Source organism: Oncorhynchus clarkii, chromosome 3 (assembly GCF_045791955.1).
Source record: "Oncorhynchus clarkii lewisi isolate Uvic-CL-2024 chromosome 3, UVic_Ocla_1.0, whole genome shotgun sequence".
In the NCBI taxonomy this organism is placed as follows: domain Eukaryota; kingdom Metazoa; phylum Chordata; class Actinopteri; order Salmoniformes; family Salmonidae; genus Oncorhynchus; species Oncorhynchus clarkii.
Window position 1 is genome coordinate 88249770 of NC_092149.1, and position 20051 is coordinate 88269820.

A 20051-nucleotide genomic window follows, 5' to 3' on the forward strand; every position below is an offset into this window, starting at 1 on the left:
GAGGAAGAAGAGATGACTTGGTCCTGGGGATCAAAGGAATGGACAGAGTGAAAGAAAGCCTTTCTAATCTGTAGACGGAAGAGGAAGAGGAGGACGGGCAGAAAACGAGAGAACGGAGTGAGAAAGAACACCTCGCCTCTCATTAAAGCCCAATCCCTTTTTCATGTGGCGTTAGGATAGAGAGATGGAAGGAGGATGAAGGGATGGAGGAGAAATGTTGCTAATACATCCATCCTTTCCCCAGTGGGACCTATTTCGCCAGCCCTCTGTCGTCTGAGAAATCCCAGGCCTAAGCTAGGGCTCGCCTCTCTTGTCAATAAAACAGGATTTATCTTATTACTAACTAACTTCCTGGCTGAGAATTCCTCATGATAAATAGTAAAGTCTGTTGTTTATAGGGGGGTGAGGCCAGGCAGGGACTACTGATGTTGGCAAGTGTGTTATGTTCTGATAAGCTATACTTCATGTTATTTTATGTTTTGTATGCTATGCTTCTAATGACCGTCTCTTGGGTTTGTGTTTGTGTATGTGTTTGCAGTGGGTCCTCTGATAGGACGTTACTGTGGAACTAAGATCCCTCCTGAGATGACGTCGTCTACAGGTATCCTGTCTCTGTCCTTCCACACGGACATGGCCGTGGCCAAAGATGGCTTCTCTGCTCGCTACAACATGACACACAAAGAGGTCAGCGACAGTAAGTACCGGACCAGTCAGTACCTGAGGGAGATCTGTTTCCATTTTCTATTGGACATTCTGAAAGGAGTGTCCTTATTCTGCAGTTTCATTTTCCTGATGACCCCATTTTTCACAAAAACAAGAAAGTGGGTGTTGGTGGGTGTTGGTGTGTGTTGGTGCCTGTTGGTGGGTGTTGGTGGGTGTTGGTGGGTGTTGGTGGGTGTTGGTTCGTGTTGGTGCGTGTTGGTGCGTGTTGGTGGGTGTTGGTGGGTGTTGGTGGGTGTTGGTGCATGTTGGTGCGTGTTGGTGGGTGTTGGTGCGTGTTGGTGGGTGTTGGTGCATGTTGGTGCGTGTTGGTGGGTGTTGGTGCGTGTTGGTGGGTGTTGGTGCCTGTTGGTGGGTGTTGGTGGGTGTTGGTGGGTGTTGGTGGGTGTTGGTGCGTGTTGGTGGGTGTTGGTGCGTGTTGGTGCGTGTTGGTGCCTGTTGGTGGGTGTTGGTGGGTGTTGGTGGGTGTTGGTGCCTGTTGGTGGGTGTTGGTGGGTGGTGGTGGGTGTTGGTGAGGGTGGGTGTTGGTGGGTGTTGGTGGGTGTTGGTGCCTGTTGGTAGGTGTTGGTGAGGGTGGGTGGGTGGGTGTTAGTGCATGGTGGTGCGTGTTGGTGGGTGTTGGTGCCTGTTGGTGGGTGTTGGTGGGTGTTGGTGAGGGTGGGTGGGTGTTGGTGGGTGTTGGTGAGGGTGGGTGGGTGTTGGTGCATGTTGGTGCGTGTTGGTGGGTGTTGGTGCCTGTTGGTGTGTGTTGGTGGGTGTTGGTGCGTGTTGGTGCATGTTGGTGGTTGTTGGTGCCTGTTGGTGCGTGTTGGTGAGGGTTGGTGGGTGTTGGTGCGTGTTGGTGGGTGTTGGTGCCTGTTGGTGCATGTTGGTGGGTGTTGGTGCGTGTTGGTGGGTGTTGGTGCGTGTTGGTGGGTGTTGGTGCCTGTTGGTGCATGTTGGTGGATGTTGGTGCCTGTTGGTGGGTGTTGGTGGGTGTTGGTGCGTGTTGGTGCCTGTTGGTGCATGTTGGTGGATGTTGGTGGGTGTTGGTGAGGGTGGGTGTTGGTGGGTGTTGGTGAGGGTGGTTGTTGGTGGGTGTTGGTGGGTGTTGGTGCCTGTTGGTGGGTGTTGGTGCCTGTTGGTGGGTGTTGGTGGGTGTTGGTGCGTGTTGGTGCCTGTTGGTGCATGTTGGTGGATGTTGGTGGGTGTTGGTGAGGGTGGGTGTTGGTGGGTGTTGGTGAGGGTGGTTGTTGGTGGGTGTTGGTGGGTGTTGGTGCCTGTTGGTGGGTGTTGGTGGGTGTTGGTGAGGGTGGGTGGGTGTTGGTGCCTGTTGGTGCGTGTTGGTGGGTGTTGGTGGGTGTTGGTGCCTGTTGGTGGGTGTTGGTGGGTGTTGGTGCCTGTTGGTGAGGGTGGGTGGGTGTTGGTGCCTGTTGTTGCGTGTTGGTGGGTGTTGGTGCGTGTTGGTGCATGTTGGTGGGTGTTGGTGCCTGTTGGTGCCTGTTGGTGCATGTTGGTGCGTTTTGGTGGGCGTTGGTGCCTGTTGGTGCGTGTTGGTGCGTTTTGGTGGGCGTTGGTGCCTGTTGGTGCGTGTTGGTGCGTGTTGGTACATTTTGGTGGGTGTTGGTGAGGGTTGGTGGGTTTTGGTGGGTGTTGGTGCCTGTTGGTGTGTGTTGGTGTGTGTTGGTGCGTTTTGGAAGGTGTTGGTGGGTGTTGGTGAGTGTGGTGCGTGTTGGTGAGTGTGGTGCGTGTTGGTGCCTGTTGGTAGGTGTTGGTGCCTGTTGGTGCGTGTTGGTGCCTGTTGGTGGGTGTTAGTGGGTGTTGGTGAGGGTGGGTGTTGGTGGGTGTTGGTGAGGGTAGGTGTTGGTGCGTGTTGGTGCCTGTTGGTGCATGTTGGTGGGTGTTGGAGAGGGTGGGTGTTGGTTGGTGTTGGTGGGTGTTGGTGCCTGTTGGTGCGTGTTGGTGCGTTTTGGAAGATGTTGGTGGGTGTTGGTGGGTGTTGGTGAGTGTGGTGCATGTTGGTGGGCGTTGGTTGGTGTTGGTGGGTGTTGGTGAGGGTGGGTGTTGGTCGGTGTTGGTGGATGTTGGTGCCTGTTGGTGGGTGTTGGTGGGTTTGGTGAGGGTGGGAGTTGGTGGGTGTTGGTGGGTGTTGGTGCCTGTTGGTGAGGGTGGGTATTGGTTGCCTTTTGGTGGGTGTTGGTAACTGTTGGTGAGGGTGGGTGTTGGTGGGTGTTGGTGAGGGTAGGTGTTGGTGCGTGTTGGTGCGTGTTGGTGCCTGTTGGTGCATGCTGGTGGGTGTTGGTGAGGGTGGGTGTTGGTTGGTGGGTGTTGGTGAGGGTGGGTGTTGGTTGGTGGGTGTTGGTGAGGGTGGGTGTTGGTGGATGTTGGTGCCTGTTGGTGGATGTTGGTGGGTGTTGGTGGGTGTTGATGAGGGTGGGAGTTGGTGGGTGTTGGTGGGTGTTGGTGCCTGTTGGTGAGGGTGGGTGGGTGGGTGTTGGTGCGTGTTGGTGCGTGTTGGTGGGTATTGGTGCCTGTTGGTGGGTGTTGGTGCCTGTTGGTGAGGGTGGGTGGGTGGGTGTTGGTGCCAGTTGGTGCGTGTTGGTGGGTGTTGGTGCATGTTGGTGCGTGTTGGTATCTGTTGGTGCGTGTTGGTGTGTGTTGGTGCGTTTTGGTGAGCGTTGGTGCCTGTTGGTGCCTGTTGGTGCGTGTTGGTGCGTTTTGTTGGGCGTTGGTGCCTGTTGGTGCGTTTTGGTGGGTGTTGGTGCATGTTGGTGGGTGTTGGTGCCTGTTGGTGCGTGTTGGTGGGTGTTGGTTAATCCTCCTCTCTTCAGGTCTTGATATAACTGTCCACCTCTATCAATCAAATCATGAATTGATCCCTGTCTCTCCTCCCCCAGCTTTCCATTGCAGTAACGCGTTAGGTCTGGAGTCAGGGAAGATCTCTGACGACCAGATCACTGCCTCCTCATCCTTTTACGACAACACCTGGTTGCCACGGCAAGCCCGTCTTAACAACAATAACAACGCATGGACCCCAAACGAGGACAGCAGCAAAGAGTTCATCCAGGTGAGACGGCAGGCTAAACCTCCATGTTAAATCACTATGGTAAACCTCCATGTTATATCACTATGGTAAACCTCCATGTTAAATCACTATGGTAAACCTCCATGTTAAATCACTATGGTAAACCTCCATGTTAAATGGTAAACCTCCATGTTAAATCACTATGGTAAACCTCCATGTTAAATCACTATAGTAAACCTCCATGTTAAATGGTAAATCTCCATGTTAAATCACTATGGTAAACCTCCATGTTAAATCACTATAGTAAACCTCCATGTTAAATGGTAAATCTCCATGTTAAATCACTATGGTAAACCTCCATGTTAAATGGTAAACCTCCATGTTAAATCACTATGGTAAACCTCCATGTTAAATCACTATGGTAAACCTCCATGTTAAATCACTATGGTAAACCTCCATGTTAAATCACTATGGTAAACCTCCATGTTAAATGACTATGGTAAACCTCCATGTTAAATGACTATAGTAAACCTCCATGTTAAATGGTAAACCTCCATGTTAAATGACTATGGTAAACCTCCATGTTAAATCACTATGGTAAACCTCCATGTTAAATGGTAAACCTCCATGTTAAATCACTATAGTAAACCTCCATGTTAAATCACTATGGTAAACCTCCATGTTAAATGACTATGGTAAACCTCCATGTTAAATGACTATAGTAAACCTCCATTTTAAATCACTATGGTAAACCTCCATGTTAAATGGTAAACCTCCATGTTAAATCACTATAGTAAACCTCCATGTTAAATCACTATGGTAAACCTCCATGTTAAATCACTATGGTAAACCTCCATGTTAAATCACTATGGTAAACCTCCATGATAAATCACTATGGTAAACCTCCATGTTAAATCACTATGGTAAACCTCCATGTTAAATCACTATGGTAAACCTCCATGTTAAATCACTATGGTAAACCTCCATGTTAAATGACTATGGTAAACCTCCATGTTAAATCACTATGGTAAACCTCCATGTTAAATCACTATGGTAAACCTCCATGTTAAATGACTATGTTAAACCTCCATGTTAAATTACTATAGTAAACCTCCATGTTAAATGGTAAACCTCCATGTTAAATGACTATGGTAAACCTCCATGTTAAATGACTATGGTAAACCTCCATGTTAAATGACTATGGTAAACCTCCATGTTAAATGACTATGGTAAACCTCCATGTTAAATCACTATGGTAAACCTCCATGTTAAATGGTAAACCTCCATGTTAAATCACTATAGTAAACCTCCATGTTAAATCACTATGGTAAACCTCAAGACACTGTTTCCTGTCTGTATGCCATCTCCCAGGCATTGGGCTGTCTGAGTTATGACCAGCCTATCACAACCATGAGAGGATTTTGTGTGTGTGTGTGTGTGTGTGTGTGTGTGTGTGTGTGTGTGTGTGTGTGTGTGTGTGACCCCACTGCGACAGAAAGACAGACAGGGATCTAAATCGGGGTGGCCTGCTCTCTGGCCAGGGGATGAAGAACCATTCTCAAGGTGTCCTCGTCTTCTTCCTTCTCCTTATCCTTCCTCCCATCTTTTGGGATAGTTGCCAGTACAGTGTAGCAGTGACAGTTTGTGGCAGTCTGTAGAGCTGTGGCGGTGTGTGGGAGTATGCTGCCATGCCTGCCTTTCTGAGGAGGGCCCAGCAAATGTCCTGTGTTAGCCCCTAGCTGTCAGTGTTAGCCCCTAGCTGCCTGTCTGCTGTTGTCCTGTGTTAGCCCCTAGCTGTCTGTGTTAGCCCCTAGCTCTCTGTGTTAGCCCCTAGCTGCCTGCCTGCTGTTGTCCTGTGTTAGCCCCTTGCTGTCTGTATTAGCCCCTAGCTGCCTGTCTGCTGTTGTCCTGTGTTAGCCCCTAGCTGTCTGTGTTAGCCCCTAGCTGTCTGTGTTAGCCCCTAGCTGCCTGTGTTAGCCCCTAGCTGTCTGTGTTAGCCGCTAGCTGCCTGTGTTAGCCCCTAGCTGCCTGCCTGCTGTTGTCCTGTGTTAGCCCTTAGCTGTCTGTGCTAGCCCCTAGCTGTCTGTGTTAGCCCCTAGCTGCCTGTGTTAGCCCCTAGCTGCTGGTTTTAGCCCCTAGCTACCTGCCTGCTGTTGTCCTGTGTTAGCCCCTAGCTGCCTGCCTGCTGTTGTTCTGTGTTAGCCCCTAGATGTCTGTGTTAGCCCCTAGCTGTCTGTGTTAGCCCCTAGCTGTCTGGTTAGCCCCTAGTTGCCTGCCTTCCTGCCTGCCTTCCAGTCTGTATGCCTGTCTGTCTGCCTGTATGCCTGTTTGCCTGTCTGTATGCCTGTCTGTCTTCCTGTATGCCTTCCTGTCTGTCTCTCTCCCACCCTGCCTGCCTTCCTGTCTGTCTGCATGTCTGTCTGCATGTCTGCCTGCCTGTATGTCTGCCTGCATGCCTGTCTGTCTGCCTGTTTGCCTGTCTGTCTGTCTGTCTGCCTTTTTGTCTCCCTGCCAGTCTCTCTCCCACCCTGCCTGCCTTCCTCTCTGCCTCAGACAGCCCATCTTGACAAACAGCTGTCATAAATGCCAGCATGCCTCTCCAGCATACATCTTAAGCCCGGTCCCAAATGGCACCCTTTTGACCAGAAACATATGGGAATAGGGGCACTGTGTAGGGTGTCATTTGGGACATAACCTTAGAGCTACCAAAGGCATGTGTGTTACTGCAGTGCTGTGTGTTGGCTGAAGGGCCACGTGTGGCTGTGGTGCACTCGAGATATGTTAAAATGTCAATTTTAGACAGAGAGAGAGAGAGAGAGAGAGAGAGCGAGAGAGAGAGAGACAGAGAGAGAGAGACAGAGAGAGAGAGACAGAGAGAGAGAGAGAGAGAGAGAGAGAGAGAGAGAGAAGGGGGAATGCATCCTCTTTCTATATCGCTTTCCTTTAGGTTGTTGTGGAATTTAATATCTATTTTCTGGATTTTAATCATTAGTGGGTATGTTCCTAATTCTGCTCTGCGTTATTTGAAGTTTTGCTTTGTACGCAGATTATATTTTTGACAGAATTCTGCAGAGTTTCAATTTGGTGTTTGTCCCATTTTGTGAGAGGAGAGGAAATTCAGTAACTCTTGGAGGACATTGAAAGTTGCCACGTCACCATGGTTTTTGCAGTTCCTATGGTAGTCTGTGGTGGGCCCGGAGTCTGTACATGGTCAAGGCTTTTCTTAGTTCTGGGTCAGTCACAGTGGTCAGGTGTTCTCCCACTGGGTCATTCATAGTGGTCAGGTGTTCTCCCACTGGGTCAGTCACGGTGGTCAGGTGTTCTGACACTGGGTCAGTCATGGTGGTCTGGTGTTCTGACACTGGGTCAGTCACGGTGGTCAGGTGTTCTGCACTGGGTCAGTCATGGTGGTCTGGTGTTCTGACACTGGGTCAGTCATGGTGGTCAGGTGTTCTGCCACTGGGCCAGTCATGGTGGTCAGGTGTTCTGCCACTGGGCCAGTCATGGTGGTCAGGTGTTCTGCCACTGGGTCAGTCATGGTGGTCTGGTATTCTGCCACTGGGTCAGTCACGGTAGTCAGGTGTTCTGACACTGGGTCAGTCATAGTGGTCAGGTGTTCTGCCACTGGGTCAGTCACGGTGGTCAGGTGTTCTGACACTGGGTCAGTCACGGTGGTCAGGTGTTCTGACACTGGGTCAGTCATGGTGGTCAGGTGTTCTGACACTGGGTCAGTCATGGTGGTCAGGTGTTCTGACACTGTGTCAGTCATGGTGGTCAGGTGTTCTGACACTGGGTCAGTCACGGTGGTCAGGTGTTCTGACACTGGGTCAGTCATGGTGGTCAGGTGTTCTGACACTGTGCAGCTTCTGTATGGGCCAGATAGAATTCCAATTTCTTCTGTTTTTTTTATTCTTTCTAATGTGTTTTAGGAATATAATTTGTTTGTGGTCCTGGCTTCTGGACCTTTTTTGGAACACCATTATTTTGGTCTTACTGAGATTTACTGTCAGGGCCCAGGTGTGACAGAATCTGTGCGGAAGATCTAGGTGCTGCTGTAGGCCCTCCTTGGTTGGGGACAGATCTAGGTGCTGCTGTAGGCCCTCCTTGGTTGGGGACAGATCTAGGTGCTGCTGTAGGCCCTCCTTGGTTGGGGACAGATCTAGATGCTGCTGTAGGCCCTCCTTGGTTGGGGACAGAAGCACCAGATCATCAGCAAACAGTAAACATTTGACTTCAGATTCTAGTAGGGTGAGGCCGGGTGCTGCAGACTATTCTAGTGCCCTCACCAATTCGTTGATATACAGTGCCTTGCGAAAGTATTCGGCCCCCTTGAACTTTGCGACCTTTTGCCACATTTCAGGCTTCAAACATAAAGATATAAAACTGTATTTTTTTGTGAAGAATCAACAACAAGTGGGACACAATCATGAAGTGGAACGACATTTATTGGATATTTCAAACTTTTTTAACAAATCAAAAACTGAAAAATTAACAAAGTAACAAAATGTGGAAAAAGTGGTTTGACCAAATGGATTCTATATTCCGGTTTTCTAGGTCTGTGTGTTTTGGGTTGGATTGGATTTGTGTTGGTTTGTCAATTTCTTTCTTAGGTTTTTGAACTCTTCATCAAACCATTTCTCATTGCTGTTATTTTTTTAATGTGATATGTCAGCTGATATGTCAAATACACTGTTCAGGCTTTCTACTGCTCAGTTTACACCTTCACTATTTCAGGGAAGCATTTTGTCCCGGAAGTTGTCTAGCGGGGATTTGTTGTTCTTTTGTTTCTACACTATCTTCCTTACTTCTATCGCCTTTCTTGATAGCATGCAGCTTGCTGGACTTCTGGTATATGGTATTGCTCTGTTCAAGTAGGCTGTGATTTTGCTGTCGTGTGATAGGGGTGTTAGTGGGCTGACTGTGAACACTCTGAGAGACTCTGGGTTTAGGTATGACAGGAAGTTGTGCTTACTTGTATCTGGGGGAGGGAATGCTGTCACCTCCAGGTAGGTGTTTGTCCCCTTGTGTTTGTCAAGAGTGTCAGGTTCTGGTCCAGTTCTGGTGTTGCTAGGTCACCACAGACTGTTGCTAGGTCACCACAGACTGTTGCTAGGTCACCACAGACTGTTGCTAGGTCACCACAGACTGCTGCTAGGTCACCACAGACTGTTGCTATGTCACCACAGACTGTCACCACAGAATGTTGCTAGGTCACCACAGACTGTTGCTAGGTCACCACAGACTGTCACCACAGAATGTTGCTAGGTCACCACAGACTGTTGCTAGGTCACCACAGAATGTTGCTAGGTCACCACAGACTGTTGCTAGGTCACCACAGACTGCTGCTAGGTCACCACAGACTGTTGCTATGTCACCACAGACTGTCACCACAGAATGTTGCTAGGTCACCACAGACTGTTGCTAGGTCACCACAGACTGTTGCTAGGTCACCACAGACTGCTGCTAGGTCACCACAGACTGTTGCTATGTCACCACAGACTGTCACCACAGAATGTTGCTAGGTCACCACAGAATGTTGCTAGGTCACCACAGACTGTTGCTAGGTCACCACAGACTGTTGCTAGGTCACCACAGACTATGTCCCTGGGCCTGGGAATGGTTGATCTCCTTTTCTAGGATGGAGAAATGATCTTTATTAAAGTGTAAGGATTATATAGAGGGATCATGTCCTTACTTATTTCTAACCAAATGTAAAATGCTCCTGTGTTGATTAATTTAATAGATTAGGTTATGTCTGATCTAGTCCCTGTTTCACACCTGGTAGTTTGTTGGATGGGGCTACCAGCTCTCTGTAACCTAGAGGGAAACCAGTGGGTCTGTTTTCTCTGTAATCTCTCTTGTCATCTACCATGGTTCTAGGTTCTTGTGAGTTAAACCAAATAAAAATGTCAAAATCAAATTTGATTGGTCAAACACATATTTAGCAGATGTTATTGGTCAAACACATATTTAGCAGATGTTATTGTGGGTGTAGTGAAATGCTTGTGTTCCTAGCTCCAACAGTGCAATAGTATCCTAACAATTCACAACAATACACACACATCTAATATTATAGTAATGGAATTAAGAAACATATAAATATTAGGATGAGCAATGTTGGAGAGAATTTGACTAAAATGCAGTAGAATAGAATGCAGTATATACATATGATATGAGTAAAGCAGTGTGCACACATTATTAAAGTGACTAGTGATTATATGTATAGTTTATGTATATGGGGCAGCAGCCTCTAAGGTACAGGGTTGAGTAACCGGGTGGATTCCTGGCTAGTGATGGCTAGTGATGACTATTTAACAGTCTGATGAGATAGAAGCTGTTTTTCAGCCTTTCGGTCCCAGCTTTGATGCACCTGTACTGACCTCGCCTTCTGGATGATAGCGGGGTGAACAGGCAGTGGCTCGGGTGGTTGTGGTCCTTGATCTTTTTGGCCTTCCTGTGACACCGGGTGGTGTAGGTGTCCTGGAGGGCAGGTAGTTTGCCCCCGGTGATGCGTTGTGCAGACCTCACTACCCTCTGGAGAGCCTTACGGTTATGGGCGGAGCAGCTGCCGTACCAGGCGGTGATACAGCCCGACAGGATGCTCTCGATTGTGCATCTGTAGAAGTTTGTCAGGGTTTTAGGTGACAAGCCAAATTTCTTCAGCCTCCTGAGGTTGAAGAGGCACTGTTGTCCCTTCTTCATCACACTGTCTGTGTTGATTGTCATATCGTCAGTTATGTGTACACCACGGAACTTAAAGCTTTGTTGATGTTGAGGGAGAGGTTATTTTCCTGGCACCTCTACGCCAGGGCTCTCACATCCTCCCTGTAGGCTGTCTTGTCCCTGTTGGTAATCAGGCCTACTATGGTTGTCGTCTGAAAACTTGATGATTGAGTTGGAGGTGTGTGTGGCCACGCAGTCATGGGTGAACAGGGAGTACAGGAGAGGGCTGAGAACGCACCCTTGTGGGGCTCCTGTGTTGAGGTTCAGTGAAGTGAAGGTGTTGTTTCCTACCTTCACCACCTGGGGGCGGTCCGCCAGGAAGTCCAGGACCCAGTTGCACAAGGCGGGGTTCCGACCCAGGGCCCCGAGCGTAATGATGAGCTGTAAAACAGCTTCTATCTCAAGGACATCAGACTGTTAAATAGCCATCAGTAGCCGGCTTCCACAAGGTTATGCAACCCTGCACCTTAGAGGCTGTTGCCCTATATACATATAGACTTAAAATCACTGGCCACTTTAATAATGGAACACTAGTCAATTTAAAAATGTTTACACATTGCTTTACTCATCTCGTATGTATATACTGTATTATATTCACTACACGCAAAATAACATCTGCTAAATATGGGTATGTGACCAATACAATTTGATTTGATTTGATTTTCTCTCCCTCTCGCTTCTCTTCATCACTATTCATCATCAGATGTTCTAGAATCCTCCGTGTCTCACGGCAGAGAGTAGGCAGCTGATTCTGATTCCATGTATGCATCCCAAAAGGCAGATGTTCTAGAATCCTCAGTGTCTCACGGCAGAGAGTAGGCAGCTGATTCTGATTCCATGTATGCATCCCAAAAGGCAGATGTTCTAGAATCCTCCGTGTCTCACGGCAGAGAGTAGGCAGCTGATTCTGATTCCATGTATGCATCCCAAAAGGCAGATGTTCTAGAATCCTCAGTGTCTCACGGCAGAGAGTAGGCAGCTGATTCTGATTCCATGTATGCATCCCAAAAGGCAGATGTTCTAGAATCCTCAGTGTCTCACGGCAGAGAGTAGGCAGCTGATTCTGATTCCATGTATGCATCCCAAAAGGCATGCCTATTCGCTATATATTGCATTACTTTTGACAAGGACCCATAGGGTCCAAGGTTGTGCACTATACAAGCCATTTAAAACGCTCACATTCTCTCTGTGTTCTGTTTTGTCCTCCTGGGCGGGCGCCGCCTGATGATGAGAAGGAGGTGAGGCGAGGCCCCTCTCCTCTTGTCTCCTCTTGTCTCCTCTCACACTCCTCTCCTCTAATGTCCTTTCCTCTAATCTCCTCTCCTCTAATGTCCTTTCCTCTCCTTTCCTCTCCTCTCCCCTCTTCTAATCTCCTCTCTTCTCTTTTCCCCTCCCCTCCCATCACTTCCTCTCATCTCCCCTTCCTCTCCTCTCATCTAATCTGCTCTCATCTCCCCTCCCCTAATCTCTTCTCCTCTCCTCTAATCTCCTCTCCTCTCCTCTAATCTCCCCTCCCTTAATCTCCTCTCCTCTCCTCTAATCTCCTCTCCCCTAATCTCCTCTCCTCTAATCTCCTCTCCTCTCCCGTCCTCTAATCTCCCCTCCCCTAATCTCCTCTCCTCTCCTCTAATCTCCTCTCCTCTCCTCTAATCTCCCCTCCCTTAATCTCCTCTCCTCCCCTCCCCTCCCCTCCCCTCTCCTCTCCTCTCCTCTCCTCTCCTCTCCTCTCCTCTCCTCTCCTCTCCTCTCCTCTCCTCTCCTCTCCTCTCTACACATCTAATATCCAGTATAGACCCGGGTAGTGTTCCTATTCCCATTATAGACCCTGGTAGTGTTCCTGTCCCAGTATAGGCCCAGGTGGTGTTCCTATTCCCAGTATAGACCCTGGTAGTGTTCCAATTCCCATTATAGACCCTGGTAGTGTTTCTATTCCAGTATAGACCCTGGTAGTGTTCCTATTCCAGTATAGACCCTGGTAGTGTTCCTATTCCAGTATAGACCCTGGTAGTGTTTCTAGTCCAGTATAGACCCTGGTAGTGTTCCTATTCCAGTATAGACCCTGGTAGTGTTCCTATTCCAGTATAGACCCTGGTAGTGTTCCTAGTCCAGTATAGACCCTGGTAGTGTTCCTAGTCCATTATAGACCCTGGTAGTGTTCCTATTCCAGTACAGACCCTGGTAGTGTTCCTATTCCATTATAGGCCCTGGTAGTGTTCCTATTCCCTTATAGACCCTGGTAGTGTTCCTAGTCCATTATAGACCCAGGTAGTGTTTCTATTCCAGTATAGACCCTGGTAGTGTTTCTATTCCACATAGCATTATCAGAGCAGAATAGGAAGGTGATTATCGGTATTGTGTGCAGAGAAGATATAATAAGTACTATCAATCGCAGAGAGAGAGAGACTCCCATATCTACTGGGTGAAATTCCACAGTGTGCCATCACAGCAGCAAGATTTGTGACCTGTTGCCACAAGAAAAGGGCAACCAGTGAAGAACACACACCATTGTAAATACAACCCATATTTATGCTTATTTATTTTATCTTGTGTCCTTTAACCATTTGTACATTGTTAAAACACTGTATATATAATATGACATTTGTAATGTCTTTATTGTTTTGAAACTTCTGTATGTGTAATGTTTACTGTTAATTTTTATTGTTTATTTCACTTTATATATTATCTACCTCACTTGCTTTGGCAATGTTAACACATGTTTCCCATGCCAATAAAACCCTTGAATTGAATTGAATTGAATTGAATTGAGAGAGAGAGAGAGAGAGAGAGAGAGAGAGAGAGAGAGAGAGAGAGAGAGAGAGAGAGAGAGAACTGAGGCTGATGGACTGAAATGATCACTCTCTCTCTCTTTCCTGACCTTCTCTTTGCTCTTTCTCTCTCTTCCTCCCAATCTCTCCCTTCTCTATCTCTCTTCCCATTCAATCACAAGCTCTCTCTTCTCACCATCTTCATCTCTCTCACTCCTTTCTCTCTCGCTGTCCTCTGTTTTTTGAGGTGGGGATGTGACAAGGTTCTCTGTGCTGTACACTGCTTTGCAGTGTTGTGGTTTGAAATTGGCCATTTGTAATGTACATAAACCGAATGAAATGTGTAAATGATAAAGTCCTTGTCTCCCCCAGGTGGATCTCCATGTCCTGAAGGTGTTGACGGGTATCGCTACCCAGGGAGCGGTGTCCAAGGAGACCCAGAAGTCCTACTACGTCATCACCTTTAAGCTGGAGGTCAGCACCAACGGAGAGGACTGGATGGTCTACCGATACGGCAAGAACCACAAGGTAGGACACGCTGAGACACGCTGAGACACGCTGAGACACGCTGAGACACGCTGAGACACGCTGAGACACGCTGAGATACGCTGATACACGCTGAGATACGCTGATACACACGGAGACACGCTGAGACACGCTGAGACACGCTGAGACACGCTGAGACACGCTGAGATATGCTGAGACACGCTGAGACACGCTGAGACACGCTGAGACATGCTGAGACACACGCTGAGACACGCTGAGACACACGGTTACCTGGCCATATAGCCAAGGTTACCTGACAGACCAGAACAAGGTTACCTGACAGACCAGAACAAGGTTACCTGACAGACCAGAACAAGGTTACCTGACAGACCAGAACAAGGTTACCTGACAGACCAGAACAAGGTTACCTGACAGACCAGAACAAGGTTACCTGACAGACCAGAACAAGGTTACCTGACAGACCAAAACAAGGTTACCTGACAGACCAGAACAAGGTTACCTGACAGACCAGAACAAGGTTACCTGACAGACCAGAACAAGGTTACCTGACAGACCAGAACAAGGTTACCTGACAGACCAGAACAAGGTTACCTGACAGACCAAAACAAGGTTACCTGACAGACCAGAACAAGGTTACCTGACAGACCAGAACAAGGTTACCTGACAGACCAGAACAAGGTTACCTGACAGACCAGAACAAGGTTACCTGACAGACCAGAACAAGGTTACCTGACAGACCAGAATAAGGTACAGACCAGAACAAGGTTACCTGACAGACCAGAACAAGGTACAGACCAGAACAAGGTTACCTGTCTGACCAGAACGAATGGTATTCTCTGTGTGTTTTAAATCAGCCTGCTATTCATCATCCCACTGTGGTAGCTGTCACTATCACCTGTACAATACACACACACACACAGACAGACACAGACACAGATCATGGGACTGTGAGGCTACGGTGCTAGTAGAGCTGTTATTGGTCCCGGAGAGGAAAGGAGAGGAGAGGAGAGGTAGGTTTTTCACTCTCCCTCTCCCTCTCCTCTCCCTCTCCCTCTCTCCTCCCTGTTAGTGGGTACGTGTGTTTGTCCTGTGGTTGTACATGGCATATCCATCACACACAGAGAGGCCTCTGGGATGTCCCGGCTGTAATGTATTCCACTTCCTGCCTTTGACAAGCCCTCAGTTTCCTTCAGATCCAATGCTGCATGGAGAAACCAAAGACACAGACTAGCCACGAAAGCTCTCCCAGAGCACCAAGTGTCCCACAAAGCCTCTAGTCCTCTCCCAGACTTAAAATCTAGATTGATGGAAAACTTCATGTTATACGTGTGGGAACAAAAGTATGACAGCTTTTGAGTTTGAGTCTTTAAATTTGAGAGATTTGATTAGATTTGTGCTTGGAGGCTGTGAGGACATGTACTGTACAGGGTTAAAGGGGACCATCGTTGACTGGTAGGAAGAAGAGCATCAAGTGAAAGCCAGACATGTTAAAAGGGAGAGAAGATTGAGTAGATTAGAGAGATTTAAGGTTTTGATTAGGAGGGCTGTCTGTAAAGATATTTAAACATTTGATAGATTGAGTAGATTAGAGAGATTTAAGGTTTTGATTAGGAGGGCTGTCTGTAAAGATACTTAAACATTTGATAGATTGAGTAGATTAGATAGATTTAAGGTTTTGATTAGGAGGGCTGTCTGTAAAGATACTTAAACATTTGATAGATTGAGTAGATTAGAGAGATTTAAGGTTTTGATTAGGAGGGCTGTCTGTAAAGATACTTAAACATTTGATAGATTGAGTAGATTTGGATTACGACGGACTGTGGCTGTGAAAACATAGGTTGAAAGGGGCAGTGACCCATGCATGGCAGGGCCACAGAGCCACAGAGCCACAGGGCCACAGAGCCAAAGAGCCACAGGGCCACAGAGCCACAGGGCCACAGAGCCACAGAGCCACAGGGCCACAGAGCCACAGAACCACAGGGCCACAGAGCCACAGAGCCACAGGGCCACAGAGCCACAGGGCCACAGAGCCACAGGGCCACAGAGCCACATGGCCACAGAGCCACAGGGCCATAGAGCCACAGGGCCATCATCTATATATATATATATATATATTTATATAAAAACTGACGATACAAAACATTAAGAACACCTGCTCTTTCCATGACAGACTGACCAGGTGAAAGCTATGATCCCTTATTGACGTCACTTGTTAAATCCACTCCAATCAGTGTAGATGAAGGAGAGGAGAGAGGTTAAATACACTCCAATCAGTGTAGATGAAGGGGAGGAGACAGGTTAAATCCACTCCAATCAGTGTAGATGAAGGGGAGGAGTCAGGTTAAAGAAGGATTTTAAAGCCTTGAGACAATTGAGACATGGATTGTGTATGTGTGCCATTCAGAAGGTGAATGGGCAAGACAACAGATTGAAGAGCCTTTGAACGGGGTATGGTAGTAGGTACCAGGTGCACCGGTTTGTCTCAAGAACTGCAATGCTGCTGTGTTTTCACGCTCAACAGTTTCCTGTGTGTATCAAGAATGGTCCACCACCCAAAGGACATCCAGCCAACCTGAAACAACTGTGGGAAGCATTAGTCAGCATGGACCAGCATCCCTGTGGAACGCAGGGAGGTAGGTGGTGGTGGTGAGGGAGGTGGGGAGGGAGGTAGGAGGAGGGGAGGGAGGTGGGGAGGGGTGAGGGAGGTGGGAGGGGTGAGGGAGGTGGGAGGGGTGAGGGAGGGAGGGGTGACTAGTTTAAAACAACAATAATGACAGGGTTGTGTGGGACCCACTGTTCCCCTAATCTGACTTTAAAACTCAGCTTTGGTGCCCAGGCAGTTTCCAGACATAAATATTAAGTCTATCCTGCAGAGGCTAGCTGTCCCTCTGACAGGGGGAGATATATATTATTAAGTCTATCCTGCAGAGGCTAGCTGTCCCTCTGACAGGGGGAGATATATATTATTAAGTATATCCTGCAGAGACTAGCTAGCCCTCTGACAGGGGGAGATATATATTATTAAGTCTATCCTGCAGAGACTAGCTAGCCCTCTGACAGGGGGAGATATATATTATTAAGTCTATCCTGCAGAGACTAGCTAGCCCTCTGACAGGGGGAGATATATATTAAGTCTATCCTGCAGAGACTAGCTAGCCCTCTGACAGGGGGAGATATATATTAAGTCTATCCTGCAGAGGCTAGCTAGCCCTCTGACAGGGGGAGATATATATTAAGTCTATCCTGCAGAGGCTAGCTAGCCCTCTGACAGGGAGATATATATTAAGTCTATCCTGCAGAGACTAGCTGTCCCTCTGACAGGGGGAGATATACGCACTACCGTTCAAAAGTTTGGGGTCACTTATAAATGTCCTCGTCTTAGAAAGAAAGCTCATTTTTTGTCCATTAAAATAACATAAAAAACACCAGTCTCAACGTCAACAGTGAAGATGCGACTCTGAGATGCTGGCCTTCTATGCAGAGTTGTAAAGCAAAAAGGCTTTACGGCGAAAGCACACCATGCGATTATGTTAGGTCAGCGCCTAGTCACAGAAAACCATACAGACATTTTCCAGCCAAGGAGAGGGCTCACAAAAGTCAGAAATAGCGATTAAATTAATCACTAACCTTTGATGATCTTCATCAGATGGCACTCACAAGACTTCATGTTACACAATACATGTATGTTTTGTTTGATAAAGTTCATATTTATGTCCAAAAATCTCAGTTTACATTGGCGTGTTGTGGTCAGTAATGTTTTGCCTCAAACAAACATCCGGTGAAAGTGCAGAGAGCCACATCATGACAGAAATACTCATCATAAACATTGATCTAAGATACAAGTGTTATACATACAATTAAAGATAAACTTCTCCTTAATGCAACCCCTGTGTCAGATTTCAAAAAGGCTTTACGGCAAAAGCACACCATGCGATTATGTTAGGTCAGCGCCAAGCCACAGATAACTAACTACACAACCATTTTCCAACCAAGGAGAGGTGTCACAAAAGTCAGAAATATCATTAAAATGAATCACTTACCTTTGATGATCTTCATCAGATGGCACTCCCAGGTCTCCATGTTAGACAATAAATGTTTGTTTTGTTCGATAAAGTCCATAATTTATGTCCAAATATCTCCTTTTTGTTCACGTGTTTAGTCCAGTAATCCAAATGCAGACGAAAAGTAAAAAAACGTTCCATTACAATTTGTAGAAACATGTCAAACGATGTATAGAATCAATCTTTAGGATGTTTTTATCATAAATCTTCAATAATATTCCAACCGGACAATTCCTTGTTTGTAGAAATGAAAAGGAACGGAGCTCACCTCCGCCACCGTGACATAGCTCATGGCATTGTGCCAGACCCCTGATTCAAACAGCTCTTATTCGCTCCCCCTTCATAGTAGAAGCCTGAAACAACGTTCTAAAGACTGTTGACATCTAGTGGAAGCCTTAGGAAGTGTATATAATATGACCCCATAGACACTGTTCATTGGATAGGCAATCACTTGAAAAACTACAAACCTGAGATTTCCCACTTCCTGGTTGGAGTTCTGTTATACTCACAGACATCATTCAAACAGTTTTAGAAACTTCAGAGGGTTCTCTATCGAAATCTACTAATAATATGCATATCCTAGCTTCTGGGCTTGAGTAACAGGCAGTTTCGTCTGGGCACGCTTTTCATCCGGACGTCAAAATACTGCCCCCTACCCCAAAGAAGTTTTAAGATGGGCAAAAGAACACAGACACTGGACACTTTTTCCTAGCCACCGTGCTTCTACACCTGCATTGCTTGCTGTTTGGGGTTTTAGGCTGGGTTTCTGTACAGCACTTTGAGATATCAGCTGATGTACGAAGGGCTATATAAATAAATTTGATTTGATTTGACTGGACAGAGGAACTCTGCCTAGAAGGCCAGCATCCCGGAGTCGCCTCTTCACTGTACTGACCGAACGCAAGAGGTGGCTAACAACAGACTCCATCCTATGCTAGCTTGCTACCGATGGCCTGGCTAGCTGTCTAAATCGCCGTGACCCTCAACCAACCTCTCCACTCACTGGACCCTTTTGATCACTCGACTAAGCATGCCTCTCCTTAATGTCAATATGTCTTGTCCATTGCTGTTCTGGTTAGTGTTTATTGGCTTATTTCACTGTAGAGCCTCTAGTCCTGCTCACTATACCTTATCCAACCTATTAGTTCCACCACCCACACATGCAATGACATCTCCTGGTTTCAATGATGTTTCTAGAGACAATATCTCTCTCTTCATCACTCAATACCTAGGTTTACCTCCACTGTATTCACATCCTACCTTACCTTTGTCTGTACATTATACCTTGATGCTATTTTATCGCCCCCAGAAACCTCCTTTTACTCTCTGTTCCAGACGTTCTAGACGACCAATTCTTATTGCTTTTAGCCGCACCCTTATTCTACTCCTCCTATGTTCCTCTGGCGATGTAGAGGTGAATCCAGGCCCTGCAGTGCCTAGCTCCACTCCTATTCCCCAGGCGCTCTCTTTTGACAACTTCTGTAACCGTAATAGCCTTGGTTTCATGCATGTTAACATTAGAAGCCTCCTCCCTAAGTTTGTTCTATTCACTGCTTTAGCACACTCTGCCAACCCGGATGTTCTTGCTGTGTCTGAATCCTGGCTTAGGAAGACCACCAAAAATTCAGACATTTTAATTCCAAACTACAACATTTTCAGACAAGATAGAACTGCCAAAGGGGGCGGTGTTGCAATCTACTGCAAAGATAGCCTGCAGAGTTCTGTCCTACTATCCAGGTCTGTACCCAAACAATTTGAACTTCTACTTTTAAAAATCCACCTCTCTAAAAACAAGTCTCTCACCGTTGCCGCCTGCTATAGACCACCCTCTGCCCCCAGCTGTGCTCTGGACACCATATGTGAACTGATTGCCCCCCATCTATCTTCAGAGCTCGTGCTGCTAGGCGACCTAAACTGGAACATGCTTAACACCCCAGCCATCCTACAATCTAAACTTGATGCCCTCAATCTCACACAAATTATCAATGAACCTACCAGGTACCTCCCCAAAGCCTTAAACACGGGCACCCTCATAGATATCATCCTAACCAACTTCCCCTCTAAATACACCTCTGCTGTCTTCAACCAAGATCTCAGCGATCACTGCCTCATTGCCTGCATCCGTAATGGGTCAGCGGTCAAACGACCTCCTCTCATCACTGTAAAACGCTCCCTGAAACACTTCAGCGAGCAGGCCTTTCTAATCGACCTGGCCGGGGTATCCTGGAAGGATATTGACCTCATCCCGTCAGTAGAGGATGCCTGGATATT

At 47.3% G+C, this 20051-nt stretch overlaps 1 protein-coding gene across 2 annotated transcripts in view; it reads left to right on the top strand.

Moving 5' to 3' along the window:
- The window catches only part of LOC139405544 (neuropilin-2-like), a 398312-nt gene that overhangs the window by 130837 nt on the left and 247424 nt on the right, over positions 1–20051 (top strand). For both annotated transcript variants that reach the window (XM_071147961.1, XM_071147960.1), the window contains exons 5-7: positions 539–694; positions 3597–3766; positions 13585–13740. In XM_071147961.1, coding sequence (XP_071004062.1) covers positions 539–694; positions 3597–3766; positions 13585–13740 — 482 coding nt within the window. The remainder of the gene's footprint in view (positions 1–538; positions 695–3596; positions 3767–13584; positions 13741–20051) is intronic.